The sequence below is a fragment of the Ursus maritimus genome, unplaced genomic scaffold, assembly GCF_017311325.1.
Source record: "Ursus maritimus isolate PB19 unplaced genomic scaffold, ASM1731132v1 scaffold_27, whole genome shotgun sequence".
In the NCBI taxonomy this organism is placed as follows: Eukaryota; Metazoa; Chordata; class Mammalia; order Carnivora; family Ursidae; genus Ursus; species Ursus maritimus.
Window position 1 is genome coordinate 16,830,897 of NW_024425230.1, and position 22,633 is coordinate 16,853,529.

The 22,633-nt window shown below is 46.4% G+C and overlaps 1 protein-coding gene across 3 annotated transcripts in view; it reads right to left on the reverse strand.

Moving 5' to 3' along the window:
* The window catches only part of SV2B (synaptic vesicle glycoprotein 2B), a 65,309-nt gene that overhangs the window by 21,198 nt on the left and 21,478 nt on the right, over positions 1 to 22,633 (reverse strand). For 2 of the 3 annotated variants that reach the window (XM_008687651.2, XM_040642755.1), the window contains exons 2-8: positions 18,311 to 18,491; positions 17,849 to 18,000; positions 12,753 to 12,886; positions 11,341 to 11,430; positions 7,545 to 7,655; positions 6,647 to 6,735; positions 4,331 to 4,495 (exon numbers count right to left, since the gene is read on the reverse strand). In XM_008687651.2, coding sequence (XP_008685873.2) covers positions 4,331 to 4,495; positions 6,647 to 6,735; positions 7,545 to 7,655; positions 11,341 to 11,430; positions 12,753 to 12,886; positions 17,849 to 18,000; positions 18,311 to 18,491 — 922 coding nt within the window. The remainder of the gene's footprint in view (positions 1 to 4,330; positions 4,496 to 6,646; positions 6,736 to 7,544; positions 7,656 to 11,340; positions 11,431 to 12,752; positions 12,887 to 17,848; positions 18,001 to 18,310; positions 18,492 to 22,633) is intronic. The other variant, XM_040642756.1, reaches the window with a different exon arrangement.

The following is a 22,633-nucleotide window of genomic DNA, read 5'->3' on the forward strand; positions in this document are numbered from 1 at the left end:
CTCTTCCCTCATATTTGATGTGCTTCACAATGGAATAGAAAAGAGAAGAAAGGCGACAAAACAATGGTTATTTGCAGATGATGGGATCATCCATCAATAACAAAGGGGAACCGTTAGGACTAATGAAAGAGCTTAGAAACCAAATCGACATCCTCAAACCAATAGGATTTCTATTTGCCATAACCTGTGTAAATGTTTGATGGCGAGAAAGCAAGCTGATTGTCAGTAGCCAGTGAGGTTATAAAATATCCCAGAAGAGTCTCTACAAAGATCTTTGCAGGACCCGTATTAAATTGAGAGACTGGATCAACTCTGAAGCATGAGGTAGGTTATCTATCGATAGTAGGGCTTGCAGACGTGACATTGGAGGCTTACACAGCTCAGAGATGTCTCAGCTAGTCTCTGACCTGTCCAGGCTCGAAACCCAGTCCCTCAAGCTCCTTCCCCAGACCTGGAAGCCAGAAGGTGCATTTACACATTTCCCACCCGTGGCAGCTTCACGGGACTTCAGTGCCCTCAAACAGACCCACGGCAGCTAAAAAAAAATCTTATTTCTGCCTTACTCAAAGGAGCTTTGAACAGTGTGGGGAACGCCTCCGTGTGATGCGTGAAGCCAACCTTCTTCTCTTTTCTGCTAAACCACCTCATTTCAGAGTTCAACCCCCTGACCTTCTCCTGGAAGGTCTCATGAGTGCTTTTCTCCTGGTTTCCTCCCCCCCGCCCCCCGCCCCCGGCTGACTGTCTTGTATCACACGCTTCCCCAATCCTAACCCTCACGGAAATGAGCCCTTCCAAGCAGAAATGTCTCCCCAACCGGAGAGGGCAATTAATTAATTAGTTTACACATACTCTTGGACGAAAAAAAAAAAAAGCCATCCTGCTTTCAGTTAAGAGATTTCAGAGTAGGAGAAGCCTGGCCTGACATTTGGGCTCAGCATTTAGAATAGGAAGTTCTTCTCTTGCCTTTCTTGCATTTTCCAGAAACTTACGAGTCCTAGAGCAAAAGCGGGATGAGAACTCAGAGCCGCCCGGTCCCATTAGATGCAGCAGGAGGGCTGCAGATGGTGCTGGGGAACAGGCCCAAACTCATCTGTGTACTTTTCATTTCTTCTTGGGGCCAAAGGGATTGTCTTTCCAGCAGGATGAAGTTCAGGCTTCAAGAGGTTCTCTTTTATTGACAAAGCCTGTGGGTGAAGTCTGAAACCCTACTTACACCAAAGTCATTTTCCCCCACGTGCGACAGTCAGTAAGGTAAATAATTTCTATTTAAATTTTAAATTAGCCAGGTGTGGATGAAGCCAAAGGGGGGATACAAGGTGGGGATGGAGAAATGCGTCACCCAAGCTAGAATACAGCAGTTAACTCCCCGAAGAGGCTTGGGGTTTTCAAAGACGAGGTGCTTTCTAGCCCACGATCAGCAGGTGGCAGCATAACTCAAGAAAAGAAACCAGGTTCCTCCATTCCTTAGATAAGTTTCAAGGTTCCTAATCTTCCCAGGAGAAAAACACCCTTTTTATTCAACTTGCTGGGGGTAAAAATGATGGGTTTCACTTGATAGTGGTTGTACTTTTAGGATCCATTGGTGAAAAAATATAAATGAGGGACTCCTGGGTGGCTCAGTCCATTAAGCGTCTGACTCCTGATTTCGACCTCAGGATTGTGAGATGGAGTCCCCAGTCGGGCTCCGCGCTGGGCATGGAGTCTGCTTAGGAGTCTCTCTCTGGCCCTCCCCCCGCTCTCTCCCTCTCTTCAAAACAAAACAAAACAAAACCGAGAAAGAGCATGTAAATGACAAGTTAAAATTAACTCACTGCAACTTCTGAAGGAATTTATATTTGAATAATTACACAAAAGCAACCACATGCTCTTGAAACATGGAAACGTGGCGGCATATCCGTGCACGCAGAATATTCACAGCACTCGTGGCGCGCCTGTGCACTCCCAGACCCTGGCAAAAACTACGGTCCTGGGCAGGCCAGGGTCCACAGAAACACTTGCTTCCTCCTCACTCCCATCCAGAAGCTTGAGGAAAGCTTCCAGAGGCTGAGACAGGTGAAAACAACAGAGTGGATCAGAAGTTCCCATTTTTTATATAGCTAAGTCTAAGAACTACAAAACCGGGCTTTTGCAAACCATGAGGACGCTGGCATTGCGATGAACTTGTTAAATTTTTTTTTTAAGATTTTATTTATTTGAGAGAGAGAGCACGAGCAGGGGGGAGGGGCAGAGGGAGAGGGGGAAGCAGACTCCCCGCTGAGCAGGGAGCCTGACGCGGGGCTCCATCTCAGGACCCTGGGATCACGACCTGAGCCGAAGGCAGACGCCTAACCGACTGAGCCACCCAGGCGCCCCCCCCACCATGATGAACTTTTAAATGCAGAAGGCACCATGTAATTCAGGGCCTCTGTGGGAATGGAGAGTGTCCCGGTGAAAAAATGTCTAGCTGTTAAGGGTATGGGATTGGAGTCTGAATGCCTGCATTGGGAGAGATATTTCTACTTATGTTAGCTGTGTGATTTGGGCAAGCTACTCAGCCTGTCTGAGCTTCTATTCCCCCAGCTGTACAACGGAAAGCATATGTCTTGTCTCCTGGAGGCCTCCTTCATTTTTGTGAGGATTAAATGACAGAATCTACATAGGGTGCTTAAGGCAGGTGCTGACACCTAGAAATGCTTTATAATGTTGGCTGCCATGGTTATGATTATGGGCCTATTGATCAATGTCATACTATTATTACTAATATCACAAGAGAGTATCGACGAGCATTGGAAACTTCACGAATAAGATCTCTCTTACTGAATTCGTCTCTGCGGTGAATGGTGTCATGTCATGGGTGATATCTGGCCATCCATAATACCCCTTCGTTTTCAACATTTCCAAAGCGTTCTTATAAAGCAAGAGCAACATTTCTTCATTGGCAATGTCAGCACGAGATCCCTCAACTTATACCAAAGATCCCTGAGAGTGAGAAATCCTGGGGTGGCCACCGCCCACCCCCCCAGCTCGAGGTGCCATCCCTGAAGGGCCACTCTCAACAGATTTTGGTGACTGAAGTGTCTGCACGGAGGCTGTGTGCGTGCGTGGGCACACGGATGTGTAGATGGTTGTGACTGGGTTTTGCATAAAAAAACAATCATCTGAAAGTCTGAATTCCTTGTCCACTCATGCTTGGTCCTAACCTTCCTCCCCAAAGGTCTCATATTTGTAGAAATAATATCCCCCCTTTCCTCTCACACTTTCTCATCCTAAATACCAGTGAGCGTTTGCTCGGGTGTGGCCTGTGAGAGCGGTATGGACTAGCATGCAGAAGACATTCTCCTCGCCCCCTTGGACTTCACCCAGACATAGGCTGACAGTCACGGGCCGGGCCACTTCACTCAAACACATAGGTGGGCACAGAGGGTCATGAGAGACCAGGCACTGCAGGGGAGAATTCTTGGTGTTAATTCTTGTACAGAGGCGGTAAATATGGGGTGGTTTATGTCACTGACACTGACCTACCTGGGCCACGGTATTTCGGATGTCACTGTGCAGCTGACTTGATGAGCTTGCTAAGTACAATTCAAGAAGGGAAACAGGAGTAAATGTTCAGCGTAGTGAATAATGTGGCCTGGGGTCAACTTTCATGTGCTGTCCTGACCCATCTGGGGGGTCTGCAGAGGGCAGCCTCAAAAAAGGATTCTTAAATTAGCCCAGTGGGGGGACTGCCCATCTCATTGGTCCCAGGAATAGGAAGAGAAGTGAAAGGAGTTGAGAAAGCAGCCCCACAAAGATGTGGGCAGGACTCTTCCAATACACCACCAATTTTGCCCCCAAGGGGCAACACTCTCGATGACAACAGGCCATGCTGACCAACCCTTGGAGGTCATATTAGGTGAAAGAATAACATAATATAGTGTCATATTAGCCTCTGGATTTGCTTCTAGAGAAGCTTCCAAAACCAAAGAAAAAGCTCGAACCCAGGAGGTAAATTGGTGTAGGGATCTCAACCCTCTGGGCCCTCTTTCTAGGCAAGTACCGGTAGGAGGCCAGAGCCCTGTGCACGTCTTCATTAAAGGTGTGAGGTCTCAGGAAAAATGGTCTGATTGCCTCTCCTCGGTCAAATGTCTCCATCACTGGATGAATCAGCTCCAGCCAGGTGATCAGGGATGACTGGAGGCTGGCACGGTACAGAGCCCCAGGAGGCCTCGCTATGTCTCTGAGGTACCTCAACAGCTTTGCAGCTCTTTCACCTGCCATATTGAATGCTCTTTCCAATGGCCCCTCTCCCAAGAACAGTTCCCACATACTGCCAGCCTGATCTGGGGAAAGCCCAGGATCTCTCACTTACTTGTCATTCACGAGTTTCCCACGTTGGTGAATCTGATTCTCCATCGTGAAGTTGATGGTTGCACCATACACGTGCTCGCCAAAAAACACCTTCATCTTGGACTTGTACGCTTCATCTTGAAAATACCGGATCATATCAGGGAACCAAACTGTCAGTCCATAGTAGCTGCAACAAAATATTCGAGCAGCGACAGGCTTTATCCTTTCATGATCAGAGTCTGTATCCCTAACCTGATGTAAATCAAGCTCATTTCAAATGTACGAAATGGTTCATTATTAGAAATTAAGACACTTGCTAAGTGCCATGCTATCACTCATCATCATTTGAACAGATCTAAGGGAAAAAGTCATGACCATCTCCATAGATTCTAAAAAGGTATTTGATTTTTAAAAAATGCATTCCTGGTTAAAGAAAAAAATACACAATAGATTGGGAATTGATGGGCACTTCCTTAACACGTAAGAAAATACATACCTCAGCTCAAAGGTAAAGTCTTACTTCATGCGGAAATAGCAGAGGCATTCCCACAAACATCAGGGACAAGACCCGACACCCCTTATCACCACTGCTCTTTAACACTACATCGTAGGGCTTAGCTAACTCACTTAGACAGGGGAGAGAAATACAAAATTGCAGGAATACAAAATTGCAAAGCAAGAGGCAAAACTACCTCCATCTGTAGATGATATAACTTTATACGTGCTGAACTCAAGATCATAAACTCAAAAAACTGGCTAGTAAACATTAAAAAAAGGTGCTCAGTCCCACTCATAAGAGGAAAAATGCAAATGAAAGCCACACCATTATCATTCTCAACTACTAGGTCATAGGTGAACAGATGCCCTCCTACACTGCGGGAAAAATATCCTATGGAGGAGAGGTCAATGGCCAAAAAAAGTCACTGATGGATTTACTCCTTTGACTCCATAATCCCATTTCTAGAAACCTATCCATTGATCAGCTCACCCAAGTACAAAGTTGCCTACAAACATAGTTATTCATTGTGGTATCATTCGTAATAGCAGAAGTCTGAAGACTTCCCAAGAGTCTAGCAATAAGGCCCTGGTTGAAGACAGTGTGGTGTTGTACTATGGAAAGCTATGCACATGTATTTCTCTGTTGTTTCAACACTTGAAATGCATTATCTAGTCAACAAAATTGAATCAGCTATAAGTAAATATAAACAAGACATAATTTAGAACTCCCAGTGAATTGAATCCTACTGTCTACCATCTTTGGCTTCCGAAATATTCTCTTCTCACTTAGACAGAATAAGTGGAGGGCAGTAGGGTCTGGCTTCCTCTTTACCTTTACTCATTTGGGTCTCCGTGAATAGATATTGAAAGAAATCAGGTCTCCCCATGTTCCTCCGCGAGTCAAAGAGGCCATTAGACCCCATTTCATTCCTTTGGGCACAGGTGATGGTGAACCAAGCAATTTCACAGATGGAAGTTTAAAATCTCGTTGACAGTTCCTCGATTATAATAGTAATTAATTGAGCACTTACTAAGTGCCAGAAACTATTGCAAGCACTTTATACAGCAAATAGCTTCATAATGCCATAAGTGGCTTAAGAGGCATAAAGAGGGTCATGATATTTGGAGATGCGTGAAATGACCTACCAATTAAGAAAGGAGCCAGCTAATCACCACTCTTATTACACTCAATCTTCCTTATTGTAGGGCATAGTACTGCAGAGTCTCCCTCTTTTATCCCATAGCCACAGTGCAACTGACAGCCACCTATCCAGCACTCTTTCTCTGCTCGTTCCTCAAGAACAGAAACTAGATTTTGTTTGGGTATCAACCCTCAGGAAAGCTAACAGTACCTTTAGCTCAGACATAAATCCCGATTAGTCTGAAATCACTGGGAAATCCCATCCTCTTCGCCAGTTAGTTTGGTACTAGGTGTGTGACACACATCTGGTTAATAGGGAGAAAGGCTGCAGGGATTGGCAGGGGGTTCCTGAGAAAGCTTTCCTTGCTGTTACAAAGAGAAGCTCAGAGAGAGGCAGCCTCTTCCTCCTTGGGACATTTTCCCACGTTGACAGGATGCCAAGAAGAGCATAGGCATCTGGCAACCACCAGGAGACGTAGCCTGGGGCTGAAACCCCACGCGGGACCTGCCTCTCTACAGAACTCTTGTTACAAAGGACAAGACGTGGCCTTGCTGTAGAAGCCACGAGAATGGGCTGCCTGTTACTTGCAGCCAAAAGCATCCAGAATCTAGGAGTTAGAACGAATTGTAATCTTTGGTTTATAGATGAGGCGCTGGAGGCATAGGGAGATTAATGAAGTTAAGTGAGATAGGATTTACCTTAAAGCCATCGTGAACCAGACCACAGCCAGAATCAGTGTGTTCGTCCTGTAGGGCCCCATCACACAGTACAGAGCATTATCCCAGACCTGTAACCCACACACAGAAGGGTTATTAAAGCAAGAGACTTGTGACTTGGGAGAGCTCGTTTCTAGCATTTTCTGATAAATTTCCTAGGGCCCCAGGAGAGAATGGACAGCCGTGATCTCCCAGAGGCAGCAATTCTGTTCAAATAACAAAGCCTTTTCTCTTCTTCCTACCTGGCCTCGGCCTCCTACATAACAGTCCTGGAGCATCTTCCCTGGGAACACATTAATACCTAATCAAAAGCACACTGAGTTGGGATTTCAAGACCCTGGATAACCTTGAATAGTGAGCTCTGCTCCCAGCATGTGGGAACGGGTGATATTCCCAACATTTAACAACCATTCAACCATTCATCAGCTGCCTCAGTGCTCGACAGCTGAGTTGCCTACGGGACTCACTTCTCCAGAGAAATGGCCTTGCCCTTTATGGAGACTTTCTCAGAAACCACCAACACACCTCAAAGGGCCATCTACTTCACTCATTCCTTTCTTCCTACGGATTATGTAAAGAGAAGAAGCTAGAGAGAAGGATGTTTACCAAGAGTAGACATTTCACCTGTGTTCAAAATCTTTGCCTTGGGAAGGAAGAGCAAAGGAAAGAAACTCAGGTTTGGAGAATCTGTGGCTCACGTCACATGAAGTGAGTGAAAAGCAGGCATGAGTTGTGTCCCAAACACTCCCATCCAGGGCACTCCCTCCCCATCACACTGCCTTGGGTTGGTGGGGGCGTTCATGGGATTTATCCTTCATTCACCGAAGTTACAGAGTTCCAGATGTCCTCCCTCTCATCTCCCACATGTTCCCAATCGTACCTGCTTGAACGTGGTCTTGAACCTGACCAGCCAGCGCTGGTACCAAGTTCCTGTTGAACTCTGGATCTCGATGAATTCATCCATCTGCTTGGGAATTTTGATGTGGGAAACCTGCAAAACAAAGATGGTCTAGAGAATCTTAACCCCACTCTGTGTCAGACTTCTCGATGTTTAATTTAATGTAACTGACTTTATGTCACATATCGAAGGATACGGGAGGCTTGGAGGACCCTCTAGTTCAGTGATTCTTAACCAAAGATGTGCATGGCCTCTTTTAGGGAACCTTTCCCAGGGAGGTATGTCCCCCTGCAGACAAGATGAATCCATCTTTTTCACGCTTCTGAGAAATGTATATTCGTCAGTCATAATATGCTGAATTCCATGTACGTCTAATTTGCCCACAGTTGAGTTGACCTTAAAATTCACAAATCTATCTTATTAGGCATTAACAATTAACATCACAGAAGTCTAGAACCCATGTAAGCAATGGTGTGTGTGTGTGTTGGGAGAGGGGGTTGCTAGGTAAGATATTTTTTAAAAAAGATTTATGTATTTTAGGGAGAGAGGGAGGGAGAGCGCATGCACGAGCAGGGGGAGGGGCAGAAGGAGAGGGCAGAGAGAGAATCCTCAAGAAGACTCCCCGCTGAGCACGGAACCTGATGCAGGGCTCAATCCCAGGACCTTGAGATCGTGACCTGAGCCGAAATTTAGAGTTGGCCACTTCACCCACTGAGCCACCCAGGTGCCGTACTACTTAAGATATTTTTAAAACACAGCAGGATAGGAGAAATCATGTCTCTGGCTTTCCTCGTGGAAATCAAAGAAATGGGGAATAAGGATAAGGTTATATATCTCAGCACTCCCCCTAAAGGGCCCCAGAAAGTATGGACTTGTCCAATGTCAGCAGGTAGCCCCAATGCACAATCCTGACTCACCAAGACAGTGACTGTCAAGTCACCTCGTGTTTAAAGCAACCACTGAATTCGATAACTAACCATCATGTTAAGGAGATGGTTAGCCAAGTTAGCAAGGTCCATGCCTGCAGACTTATTCAGAGGAAAATGGAGGAGCACACTCAAAAAAAATTCGGGGTTTCCATCACCCCCTCCTACGAACTTTTGTCTAGGGAAAAAGGTTTTCATCCTACGAGCATCTCCATCACTCTCTTCAGCCATCTAAGAGTGTGAGGAGACAGGAAGAGATACAGAGATGAGGCTGGTAATCCACAGGGGAAAAAACAGCCCTTGGGTGTGGACAACAGACTCATTAACTCTGAGCACGAGGTCTAGGACGGCATGGCTGTGCTCTTCTAAACCCTAAAAACAGTAGTTCTTACACTTTGGAGAGGGCTGGGTGCCCCTCTGAGAGTCTGATAAAAGCATCCATATTCTTCCCGAAATAGGAGGTGTGTGAGCACGCTGAGAGCCTCCTGGGCGTGTCCGACCATCTCCAGGTGTGTGTCCTTTGCAAATCTCTCTGCCTGGGCTCTGACACAGGAATGAACGCACAGGCCCTACAACAGAACTCTTGGCTGGAGCTGGGCTTCATGCTATCTAATACCCCCAGGGAGCCCATGAGCCCTCAATGCAGCCAAAAGAGGCCAGAGGGCAAGGTTGACATCAAGTCAGGAAGCATGGCAAAAATCATACTCGAAAGCATTAATATATCCACTCAAATGCAATGTTTTCCCTTTTGGTGCTCCTAGGGAAAATAGCATTCTATTCCCTGAGGATTTGGGAGTGGGTGTATTGACAACTTCAAGCAAAATTACTCTAATTTACAATTCACTAGGATACTTGTCTTTGATTGGGTCTAAATCAGATTATGGCCTGTGTTTACCCCAGCCTCGCAGAACATTTTACTGGGGACACCTGCCAGGTGGCAGATCAGAAGCCCGTGAGGCAGCCAGCCAATGGGATGGCCAAAACCTAGGGCTTCGTAAGGGAGGGAGATGTTTTCCTCGTCCCTCTCAGCATCCCAGGCTGGGTCTGAAAATTAAACTGACAAAGACAGATGAACAGGAGAAAAGCCCACACAGTCTGTCAAATTTTAACGTGGGCAAGAGAGTCTTCCGAAGAGAATGAAGGCCTGAAGAAGTGACCAGAGCAGAAAGCTTTTATACTTTTGAGGCCATGACACAATTTAAGAAAAAATATGTCAACTTTTTTTTAAAGGTTTTATTTATTTATTTGACAGAGAGAGAGGGAGAACACAAGCAGGGGGAGCAGCAGAGGGAGGTGGAGAAGCAGACTCCCCGCTGAGCAGGGAGCCCGATCCATCCCAGGACCCTGGGTTCATGACCTGAGCCGAAGGCAGACGCTTAACTGACTGAGCCACCCAGGCGTCCCTGTGTCATAACATTTTTGAATAACGGTTAACATCTACGCAGCCCCTACTCCGAGGCACGTACGGAATTAGCTACTTTATTCAATCCTTACCATAACCGTATTTACGGGTATTATTATCCTTCTGTTCCCAATAAGGAAACTGAGGCAGAGGGAGTACGCTGCCTAAGGCCACACAGCTAGAAAGTATCAAAACTGGGATTTGGGCCCAGACTGTCAGGCTCCGGGTTGTGGGTTCGTAGACATGTGGCCCTGCCTGAGATTCAGGGCTTCTAAGCAACAGTTCACAAGGACAAGTGTGTTGTCCAGAATCCATGGCAGAGGCCAAAGTTGCAAAAGCAGTGAATCAGAGTAGGAGGGGGTTAACCCAGGAGGGCTTCCTTGTGGAAATGGATCTGAAGTCAGCCTGAAAGGGTGTTATGCAAAACAGGGACCCAGGGTAGGCATTCGTCCTTGGCCACAGAGAGTGCTTGGGGGAGCACGGATCCTGGTAACTAACAGGACATCTTCGTGGAAATTACCACTCACTGGTTTTTCACTACGGAAACTAGCAAGAAACAAAATTCAGGCTAAGTGTCAGTGCTGGTAAGTGTGGAGGAGAGAAATGGCTACCCTGTTGCCTGTGGCACTGTGGATTGGCCCAACCCTATTGAAATGTAATCTGGCAATATAACTCAGAGCTATAAAAATATGAGAGCTTTTGGAGCCAGTCATTTTATTTGTAGGAGTCGATCCTGGAAAACAAACCGAGAACATGAAGGGGAAGGAACTATGTGTATGAGAAGGCTCACTGCGACAATGTTTACAGGAACAAGGTAATAAAACGGGGTAAATAAATTCCTAGCACTTGGGACAGGTGTAGGAACACTGTGTTAACGTTCCCAACATTAATGTTGGTTGAAAGGATAATTATGAATATGCCACGAGACAACATACAGAAGGCTTATGAGTATTCTTTAAAAATATACAGATGGAGGAGCACCTGGCTGGCTCAGTGGGTTAAAGGTCCAGTTCTTGATTTCGGCTCAGGTCATGATCGCAGGGTCATGGGATTGACCCCACGTGCTGAGCGTGGAGCCTGCTTAAGATTCTCTCTCTCCCTCTGCCCCTCCCACCCTGCTCGCACACACTCTATCTCCAAAAAAAAAAAAAAAAAAAAAAAGTAGATGTAAATATATGTACATATGCTTATCCCCATATGAACACAGCCAGTTTTTTCTTTCAGTGTTTTTTTTTTTTTGGACAATCAGCAGTAACAAGGATATCTATCAAGACGAACAAATAATTATGACACAGTACTAGGAATGTCAGGGCTGTTAGTCTCCCTTTGATACGTTTTCTTGGTCACATTAGTATACTATCATAATCATACAATAAAATTACTTTTTTTAGCAAGCCAACCAGTAAAGAGGGGAGGCCCCCTCTTGTAGGCACAGGTGCCGCACACTCACCGTGAACACCTTCTCGGGGGCCCCCTTCGCCCTCATGTTGGTGTCATGGACTTGCTTGAGAATCATCCAGGCTTCGTCATGTTTGCCCATCTGGTGAAAGCAAGGCAAAAGGCGTAAGAAATCCATTCCTGACGAGGGGTGGAAACGCCATGCGTTCAGCCCTGAGTGTTAGACATGGATGCCACTGCCACCTAGGGCTGGGGAGGGACCGGGACAGGTCTCTGTCCCCAGCCCACCTTGGAACGATACTACGGTAGTGCCTCCGAGGTGTAAACATGGGCATTCTTACATTACCCACCATTCCCATTACACAGTACAACACGCCTAGTTGTAAGGTGGAGTGACAGCTGGGTGGGAGCCACGTGCCTCCCTGACCAGAGAAAGCAAAGAAGCAACATGTTACAGGTTGAATTGTGTCCCTGCAGCCCCGGGGACCTCGGAATATGACCCTATTTAGAAATAGGGTATCTGTCATTAAGATGAGGTCATACTGGAGTAGGGTGGGCCCCTAATCTAGTTCCACTGGTGTCCTTATGAGAAGCCAGCATGTGAATACAGAGACCCAGGAGGGGAGCACGTGGGATGACCCGGGCAGGAAGTGTGGTGCAGCCACGAGCCGAGTGGAAAGTGCCAGCAAAGGACTGGAAGCTGGAAGAGGCAAGGGAGGACTCCCCTACAGACTTCAGAGGGAACGCGGCCCTGCGGACACCCTGATTTTGGACTTCCAGCCTCCAGAACGGTGACACGGTTTCTGTTACTTGAAGCCACTCAGCTTGTGACAGAATCCTTTATCACAGCAGCCCTAGAAAACGAATATACCAAAAGGGTAAATTTTGAGAGATCCCTGGTTGAAATAAAACTCCCTGCGGTGTCTGCCCCTGATAATGGGACACAACGGAATTTGACAAGGACGATCACTCTGTAGAAAGATCTAGAAGGAGACACATACATGGACTCAGAATTGGGGGTGTAGGAGCCTTCAAGTCTTCTCGCTCCTCTGCCAGCCCCTCCTGGTCTGACCCCTGCAACCACAAGCAGCCCCCCAAGTTGGAAGGACTCTACTCTCATGACACCAGGAGCCGCTTTCCTGGCGGGGAGGCCAGAGGTCCTGATGGGCTTGGGGGCGATGCGAGTTTTCCCACAGAGCTCACTGTAGCAACTTGAAACAACATCCCACAGCTTTGAAGAGCCTCTGGAGAGAGTGGGAGCTGGAAGCAGCCTCAGGAGGCCCCCCTGCCTCTGACAGTCTGTGAATCCAGGGTGTGCAGCCATCACAGATGACAATAAAGCCAGATGTAATGATGGGCCTGGCGGGCTGACACGGGGTGGTGGGCATCATGCAAGCAGGAGAGGAGGGGGGCTGAAGGGCTATCATCCTCACATAGGGTGGGGGTGGGGGCGTGCTGACTCACCTCCAGCAGGAACCTCGGGCTCTCTGGCATGAACCGCAGAGCCACCATGGACACGGTGCAGGGCAGTGCGCAGATAATGACAAACACTCGCCAGCTGTGGAAGTGGTAATTGGTGCCCATGCTGAAGCCCCAGCCTGGAAGAAGCAGTCAGAGGATTTCTGACATGACCTTAGAGTGACCTTAGAGTGCCCTGGCTCTCAAATGAGGGCACAAGCGCATCACCTGGGGAGCAGGTTAAATTGCAAACCCCTGATGGTCCCCAAAGTTTCTGATGCAGAAGTCTGGAACAGGTATTGGGAACGAGCATCTCAACAACCCCCCAGGGTTGGCCGGGCCCGTGGGAGGGGCCACCAACACAGTAACGATGTGGGAAAGCCAGGATCTGCACTCTGATCTACGTGACTATAAAGATCTAGGCTCTTCCCACTCTGCTACCCATTCTTTAAAAGAGAGACTTTTGAGACCCATGAGATGTTTGAAATGATATTTTGTAGATCCATAGATCTAAAATAAATGTATTTTAGAAATGCTTTCAAGAGGAGCCTGGGTGGCTCAGTCAGTTAAGCATCTGACTCTTAATTTTGGCTCAGGTCGTGATCTCAGGGTCGTGAGACTGAGCCCCACATCCGGCTCCACATTCAGTGGGGGTCTGCTTGACAGTCTCTCTCTCCCTCTCCTTCTGCCCCTCCCCCCGCCCGTGCTCTCTCTAAATAAATAAATAAATAAAAATAAAATCTTTTTAAAATAAATAAATAACCCAAGGTTATAAAATGGCTTGGTCTTCTCATACCACTCCAAGTACCTCTGAGGACAATGTCAACAGCATTTTTTTAAAAAGACAAAACTGTATAAATGAATATATTGATTTCTAAAGTTCAGAGCATAGTCATTATTGGGACATAAAATCTTTATTTCATTTACTATCTGCGAAGAACAATAGGGTGAAGGACAATAAAATAAACTCTGTCCCTGTGTAACCATATGCCAAGTGGCCAACCGCAGGGGTGGTCAGCGAATGTCTTGAATGCTCTACGACTCCCCTTGTATTTCGACTCTTTCTTTTTTTTTTTTTATGATTTTTATTTATTTATTTGACAGAGAGAGAGAGCCAGCTAGAGAGGGAACAGAAGCAGGGGGAGTGGGAGAGGAAGAAGCAGGCTCCCAGCGGAACAGGGAGCCCAATGTGGGACTCGATCCCAGGACCCTGGGATCACGCCCCGAGCCGAAGGCAGACGCTTAACAACTGAGCCACCCAGGCGCCCCTCGACTCCTTCTATTTGACCTTGACTCTTACCCCATTGTGCTTCAACTCGCTTTACTTGCCCTGCTGTTTCTGCTGATATTTCCTAGTCTGTGCAACTAAAGGACTCGCCAGAGGGAATCCCAGGTGGGGAAACGTGGGACTGAAGCTGCTGGGACACATGTGGCCACACGGTACACACATCATCCAACTTTCTCAACCAGCATCAAATCTCTTTTTGCACAGCATGCTCTCCCTGGGGTGGGTTGGTTTTCATTTTAATTAAAATTAAATGGGTTGCACATTTCCTTTCTCCTGACAGCAACGCTAGAAAGAGGAAGATAAAGGAAGGTAAAACCATAATATTTACACATTTGCCGCTCGTGTCCAAAAGCTACTCTGGAATAATTAGAAGTCAAGTTGATCAAACTACAGAGCAGTCAAACTCAGGGGGATAATAAAGAAGGAGAGCAGAAGCGGGGACATTTATAAAGTATTCTGCCCCAGACAAATTTTTTTCTTTACAATAATATGTGTAAATTATCCCAAATACGTTATTCCCTCATGCCTCTGTGGTTTTATGGTGATTTTAGTTATCTGCATTTATCGCATTCATTAAGCAGATCTTCGGGACCTTAAATTAAATAAAATTAAACAGTGAACTGCTTCCAAATATAAGGAACAACTATTAATTTGGAGACAGGGGTGGTTCTGCTCACTGATCTTTTAGCTTGCCCTACTTTTCTCTACCAGGATTTCACAAACAGCTGGTGTGCTGACTACAATGGGAATTAATCTCCCATAATATATCCATTTTTTTTTTTCTGGGCTGTGACCATGAGTTCCCAGGAAAACACTCTGAGTTTTATAATTTTCTTTCTCAATGACTCAGTCACCCAAATTCCTGGTGCCAAGACCTCCCATCATTTCATTCCTACAAAAGCAATTAAATGGGTTGCACAAGCCATACAGAAACATCGGTGTCCTCTCTGCAGTTACCCTGGCATTTGTCCCTGCTGGTGGAGGGGTGTGAGAGGATTAGTGTCTTGGGCACATTGAGAAATATCATCAAATGTCTGGTTCACTCTGGACAAAACATCTGGTCCTGGTAAAATGAGGCTTAAAGTAAATAATCACTCCTGTTACACTGTGATTCTAGCCTACCATGGTTCTTGGGTGGGTCCTCCCTCCCCGCCCAGCTAATCACCCAAGAGCCTTGGCTCTTAAAAAGGGACATACAAGTCACAGATTTCATACAAGCACGCAAACAGGAAAAACATCCTGTCTGGGGTAAAATATTGAATCACAAGCCCTGATGGCAGCCAGCAGCAGTCAGCCAGCAGCCACGCGGCCCCTCTGCCATGGGCATCCCATTCAGTCTTGGTCAACGCACTCCCAATCTGAATCTTTGTTCACTTGCTTAGCAACCATACCCCCAGACGTGTGTGTGTGCTTGTGCGTATAAAGCAAAGTGAAAAAGTGACGCAGCACGTAGTGACTACCGTTGGAGCGCTCCGCACCCTGCGGTCTCCACTGTATGGCAGACACGTGGTCTCCGTGGGACTGACCCCGCCCCTCCAAGTATCTGGAAACCAATCAGAACCCAGCATCCTCTGGGGTATCGTGATTGCCTGAGGTGGACACATGACCTAAGCTGAGCCAGTGGGAGGCTCCCTGGTCACGTGTGCGAGTAAGCTTTCCTTGGGGAATAAGCAATCTGCAAATAGGGGGCTGATGTTGATGCCGTGGGGAAGGGAGCTAGCTAGAGTAAAAGAATTGTTTTAAACGTGTTCTCAGCACACCCCTTTGCATCCTAGGAATTACTGAACACGAGGGCTGGCACGATTTCTACAGTCTGCTCTTTTTGCGTCCCTCCATCTCCACTTTATAGGTGAAGGAACCACACCAGACAAGATGGAATGACTTGCTCCCAATCACACAGCACTGCTATTCTGACTCAGTCTTTATTAAGATTTTGTTTGTTCCCCACACCCCAAAAATATTTTTTACTCAATTTAAATGTGGAAATAGTTTCTTAGTACTCACACGTTTGGACCAGTTAACAGTTGTAAATAATACATTAAGAATTGGGGGGGGGGGGGTAAGCGATTCCTCTGACCCATATAACCAACAGCACAGTACATGGAATGTTCTGTGTGTGTAAAGTGTGCCTTCGGATGAAGGGCAGAGTGTAGAAATGATGTTAGGAGTAATATGATTTTGTATCTGAAATGATGGAGAACTGCTTTTGGTGACAGAATTATCTGGAAAACTCTTCAGCTATTTATTTCATTATTCCTGTTCATATTTCCTCTCTGTTACTTATACAAAAACCCAGTGGGGGGCGCCTAGGTGGCTCAGTTGGTTGGGCGACTGCCTTCGGCTGGGGTCATGATCCCAGAGTCCAGGGATCAAGTCCCGCATCGGGCTCCCTGCTCAGCAGGGAGTCTGCTTCTCCCTCTGACCCTCTCCCCTCTCATGCTCTCTCTCACTCTTTCTCTTTCAAATAAATAAATAAAATCTTAAAACAAAAACAAAAACCAGTGGGTTCTCAAAGACCAGATAGGGCAAAGATTACTTGTTCCCAAATCCATTTCCTCTACTTTCTCGGCTCACAGCAAGATTACATTGCCAAGTGTCCTTGACAGTAGGGGTGATCATATTACAGATTTGGGGCCAGTGGAGAGGACACCATCCACCGCCCAGCCTGCTCTTCAAAACCTCCCAGGTACAACTGCCTATGCTCCTTCCCCAAGCAGACTTCAAACCACATGTGGAAGACAGTGGAACCAAGTAGAGGAAGGAATCTGAGCCCCAGGATCACCGATGGAGCAAAGCCACCTGCAGATAGGAAACATTCACCATACTTTACAAGGGGGGAAACTTTCATTGTGTTAAACCACTGAGATTTCAGGGTTTATCAGATGACCAGAATAATGCATCCGGCCTCACATTAACTAACAGAGTAGGCATTGTCTCCACCAAAGCTTCTTCTTAAAGAGATGTACATGGAGCTTCCATTACCTTAGAATACAAGAACAAGGAGTTCAATGGGTATAGAAGTGTTGGTTAGCTTCAGGGCACTTGTCTGCTTACCTTAGAGGTCTGCGGATTCTGAATGATGACAAAGGCTACGCCCATAATCGTTGGTTTACCGAAAAAAATTTTGAAGGATGCTGATAGCATTTATTGCCCAGGATGCTCAAAAGATATAATCAAATTCGAAACTGCTGCCTTCTCCCTACTTTACTCTTAACAAAACCAATTGTGAAAGTAAATGTTGCCAGGTCTCTGTCCAGAGAATCCGGTTTTTGCAATTACCCAGGATAATAAAATTGTCCCGGCTGAATCCAAGACCTTGTCTGTAAGGGCTCCTCCATTTCTGCAGCCAAACAAGAGTGACAGCAGGCACTAGAGTGGAAAGTGTACAAGGGTTCTTTCTGCATGGGGGCAGGGGACAGGCAGAGCATCAAGATTCAAGGTCATGCCAGGGACGTGACCTTGGCCAAGTCATCAACTTCTCTTGGCTTCTGTTACATCATCTATTAAATGGAGTCACCGAAGCCTAACTGCCTAACTTGCTTGGGAGAGGAGGGCTGGGGAGATAAAGATTGCCATTCTTTCAAATAAAAGGAAGAAAAGAAGAAAGGGATGGAGAGGGAGGGAGGCAGGAAGGACAGATGGTATTATTTCCAGAAAGACATGTGTATTGAAATTAGCTAGGTGTCTCCAGTGTTGGAAGTGTTATTGAAAGAACAAAGTCATATAAGAACTAAGGTCAAGGACAGGAAACATTGTTGGAGGCAGGTGCCATAGTAACAAGGGCGCCTGGGCTATTTGAAGGCGGTGCACTCACCGTAGTGTGGAATGATGCTCCAGGCCATGGCAGACGCGTAGATGCCCCCTGTCATCCAGAAGATGCCCAGCCAACTGAGGTGTTCTCCTCGCTTCTCCCGAGATAAGAATTCAGAAAAATAGGCAAAAACAATGGGCAGAGCACCCCCAATCCTGCATAAAGAAAATGCCAAATAGAAATAATCAAGTCATACATTAAAAATGGTCATAGGTCATAACAGAAGCCTAGTTACCTTATGCCCCACCCTTGTGAATTTGAAAGACTGGCCAAGCCAGTGTCAGGTTATTTGACCTTATACACGGACTTCACAACCCTTTCTAAGGTTCAACTCTAATATAATATCTTTGAAGTCAAACACAAAACTTGGTCCAAGGTTTTCTGGGGGTACCACTCAGAGCTAGAGTAGCAGGATGGATGGAACACTGGTATACAAGGGTCCAGCAAAGCCCTGCATATACGTACCCTATGCCTGAGAGGAGTCGGCAGAAGAGGAAGGCTCCATAACCCTGCACGAAGGAGGAGAGAGAAGCGAAGGAGGCATTGAGGGCCAGAGACATGCTAAGGACTCTCTTCCTTCCCAGCTTATCAGCCAGGCCCCCCAGGACGAAGGCTCCGGCCATCATTCCTAGGTAGACTATGAGCCCTGCAAGCGTGGGGGAGAAAAAGAAGGGAGGGTAGAAAGAAGAGACAAGACATTAGAACCCATGCAATGTGCTAGAAAATCTGATGCCAGTTTTTATGCATTCTAGAAATTCCATGTCACAGACATAAAAGGTGGGCTCTAAAAGATGTTCGTGGCAAATTAGAAGTGCTGTACAAATTCAAATTCTTAAGAATGCTATTCAAAAGAATAGCTTCACAGATTGATACGTATGTGCGCATACTAAAATAGACCAGCCATAACTCAGTTTGATGTACCTTTCTTGGAGATGGCTCTTTTAGAGGCATAATCGGCAGAAGGCAGTGCTGTCATTTTATTTTTAAGCAAAAGAAGAGTGTTTGTGTTATAAAAATCCTTACCTGCAGGGGTAGGTTTAAAGAGAGAATTTCCAGGAAAAAGGGCCAAAAGGGTGTAAGGAACATGGGAAGGAAGAAAAAGGTACAAGCATCACACAACAATTACCAATAAGCCTGGCTATTTTATTAACCCCCAAAAAAGACCTTCTCCACGCCACAACCGACGTTCAGCTTCCTTAGGGGAATGCGGAAGAGACTAGCAATGAGCCGTCCTTTCTTTAACATGTGTAACTTGTACTTGCCTTCTAATAATAAGATCCGTTAATTTATCATATAAATATATTGTTGACATGTTGACGGTGTCAGCATCCTCACAGACGTGGCCCATCTCCAGAAGCACATGGGTAACTCCTTCCTGCTAAATATTGAGCGCTTACTAATTATCAACGATGACGCTGAGTCCATACGTGATTTACTCTACCTGCGAAGGAAACTTCGCAGACCACCCTTCACGAGGAGAAAATAACTGAATACAAATTATGGAAGGATCCTTTCGCCCAGCCTTAACTGTAAGTCAAACGATGCACACAAATTGTCTTTCACAGAAAGGAAGCCTCTGGACCTGCTGGTGCTTTATTTATGCAGATGTGTGCCAGGAGGGGCCGACCCAAAGCAAAGAGCTTCAGTTAGCTGGTGAATCAATGTGAAGGCTGGCCCCCAAAAGGAAAGATTTGACTATGCTCTGTTTTATCTTCCCCATGACAGAGTTCCTTCTTTTATCATCTTATGCTATGAGATGAAAAGAAATGATAACTTTGGGTTGTCAACGGTTTTCACAAAGATTTTCTTCACTCACCTGGGTTGTAACTCTTAGCCTTTACGTAGCTCAAAGCCATGAAAGATGCTATTTCCTTTTACATTCCTGTCTATGCTGTTACTTCATGGAATATGTCTCTGAGTCTACAAAGTATCTATTAAATGTCTGTCACTAGATAAGCACTCTTGTAGTTACTGGGAATACAGTGGGGTCCAAACACATGAAAATCCTTGCCTTCACGGAGCTTACATTCCAGTTGGGGAAAAGAGATAATAAACAAATGAGTAAAATATACAGTTAGTGGGTGACTGATAAGAGTTTTAGAAAAAAATAATACGAAGGAGGGAAATAGGGAGACGAGACCCAGGGTGGGAGGAGCCCTCACTGAGATGGGACATTTGGGCAAAGACCTGAAAAAAGTCAGCCATGGGGATGTCTAGGGAAAATTGCTGAGCTCCTGGTTCTGCCATTTCTCTGCATCCTTTGAGGACCCACGGAGAAGTCATGGAGTGAGGATACCCCCCTCTCCCTATTTCACCAGTTTCCCAGTCCACAGCTCAGAAAATGTAGTGAGCAATTTCCCACTAATATTAGGTCACCAACACTTGTGTTTCAGAAAATGAGTCAAGACTTGCAAACACCACTCATAGTCTGTGTCATGCTGTGTTGTAATGATGTGTGGGTCCGTGTGCTCTGTTAGACTATGAGTTTATCTGCTATCCAGCCCTGACCAACCAAGCATCCTCAACATCTGGTTCCCTGCAGACTTAATCATGCTCAGTTCTTAGCTGTTGTGAGTCGTGTCCAGCAGGACTGCCTTACTCACTGATGGGGGCTTAAAACCATTTTCTGCTCCCATGACCCATCCCCACCACGTAAGCCTGAGTAAGAGTCAGGCTGCAGCCTCCCTGTTACTTTTACCTGGTGGTTCCAGCCCACATGACTGGCTTTGTGCCTGGTCCTGAGATCCTCATCCCCATGCTAGTTTCCAATTAGCATCTGATACCCCAACCAATTGGAAAAGACCTAGACTCTGTCCATGCCTAACCAAGTCCTCCCCAGGAAAGAATTGGATTCTACTTCCTCTGACTTAGGTAACCCACGGAACATGATGGCCATGGTCAGCAGCCCCATATCTGAGATGCCCTGCCCTTCTGCCCCCTTTCAGGTAGACCATGGGGATGTCACCACCAGCCCAACACAAAGTAGCGTTTTACACAAGCCTTTGTACTTGGTAATTTAGACTTCTAGACCAGAGCAGAGAGGAAACATCTTTTTCCAAGTTAGGTCTGTTCAGTTTCCAAACTTTGTTGGCCTCAACTAAACTCCTTGTGAAGAATTTCCAGTACCCCATTCGGCCGACAAATACCTTGTGGTACTCTCATGATACATGGTCAATAATGTTTGGAATAAAGAAACAGATGTTGAAAGGAAGAAAGGAAGAGAGGGAGAGAGTCCTGCCCAAATTGCAAAGTAAGTGCTATGGGTGCTTTCAGCCAGGAAGTGGTACAACAACAGATCATGAGAGCATAAGATCTCACATCACAGCACCGAGGTAGCAAACACAGAGTGAGCACTCCCCACTGGCCTGACTCCACGCGAAGCTTTTCACGGGCATCGTTGGTCCCATTGAATGCTCGCAACAACGCCGTAGATACCATTTGTGCCCCTGCTTTATAAAGGAGGGAACTGATTCACAGAGAGGCAAAGTAGTTCTCCAAAGTCATACAACTAGTGGAAGTACCAAGATTTTGATCTGGGAATTCCAACCGCAGAGTGGTGCTTTAACTACTATGCTTTCCTGTTCTTTATAGATAAGCATCAGACAGATCTCTTCGCTCTATATTCGTTTATTCTTTCCTTGTTTGCTCATCCCCAGAACTGCTTGCTAAGTGGGGCATGGTGCCTTCCTTTCAGGGAGATAAACAATACATTATACGATTATCTCCTGGTGAGAAAGAATGTTCCAATAAAGGCATATGCCGGCTATTATACAAACACAGAGGAGCACAGCCTCGACGCACCTCACTCAATGTGGGAAGACTTCCAAAAGAAAGTCATTGAGCTGTGGGTGAAGGACAAAGAGAAGTTATTCAGGTTTCCCTCTTGGCGGTTGGGGGAGTGCATCACAGGCAGTGAGAGGCAGCTCGTGCAAAAGACAGGGAGGCAAAAAGAACACCTGCTATGTTCGGGCGACGGTGCCCAAGCAGTTCAGTGTGAGTAGAGCAGAGAGCACGTGGGGGAACCTGGTGAGGGATTGGGGTGAGGGGGGAGAGCAAAAACCACATCAGAAATGGCTCATGGGTGTGTGTGTGTGTGTGCGTGTGCACGCGCGTGCATGCATGTGTGCGTGCATGAGAGAGAATACGTATGCATTTTCAGATGCACGCACACGTAGTTATGTATGTGCACGTGGCTGTTTGCATCATGTGTGTGGGCCTATAAACTGGGAGAAAGGGAGACGAGAAATCAGAGGCGTGGTCAGGAGATTTGCTGAGAACCGGTCTGCACACTCCTTACCCTGTTCCCACGCTGGAGAAAAACACTAGCAGCCAATTAAAGCTTATTTTCCTTTTCTCAATAGAGCTATCTCCAGCACTTCTCAAACGTTACCGTGCACACACAAATCATGGGAGGATCTCATTAAAATCAGATTTTGATTCAGTAATCATGCTCAGTTCTTAGCTGTTGTGAGTCGTGTCCAGCAGGACTGCCTTACTCACTGATGGGGGCTTAAAACCATTTTCTGCTCCCATGACCCATCCCCACCACGTAAGCCTGAGTAAGAGTCAGGCTGCAGCCTCCCTGTTACTGAGGCCTGAGAGTCTGCATTTTTTTTTTTTAAATTAAGAGGGAGAGTGTGTGTGCCAGCCAGGGTGGGGGGCGGTGCAGAGGGAGAGGGAGAAAGAGATTCTTAAGCAGGCTCCATGCCAGTGTGGAGCCCGACGTGGGGCTTGATCTCACGACGCTGAGATCATAACCTGAGCCAAAATCAGGAGTCAGACGCTCAA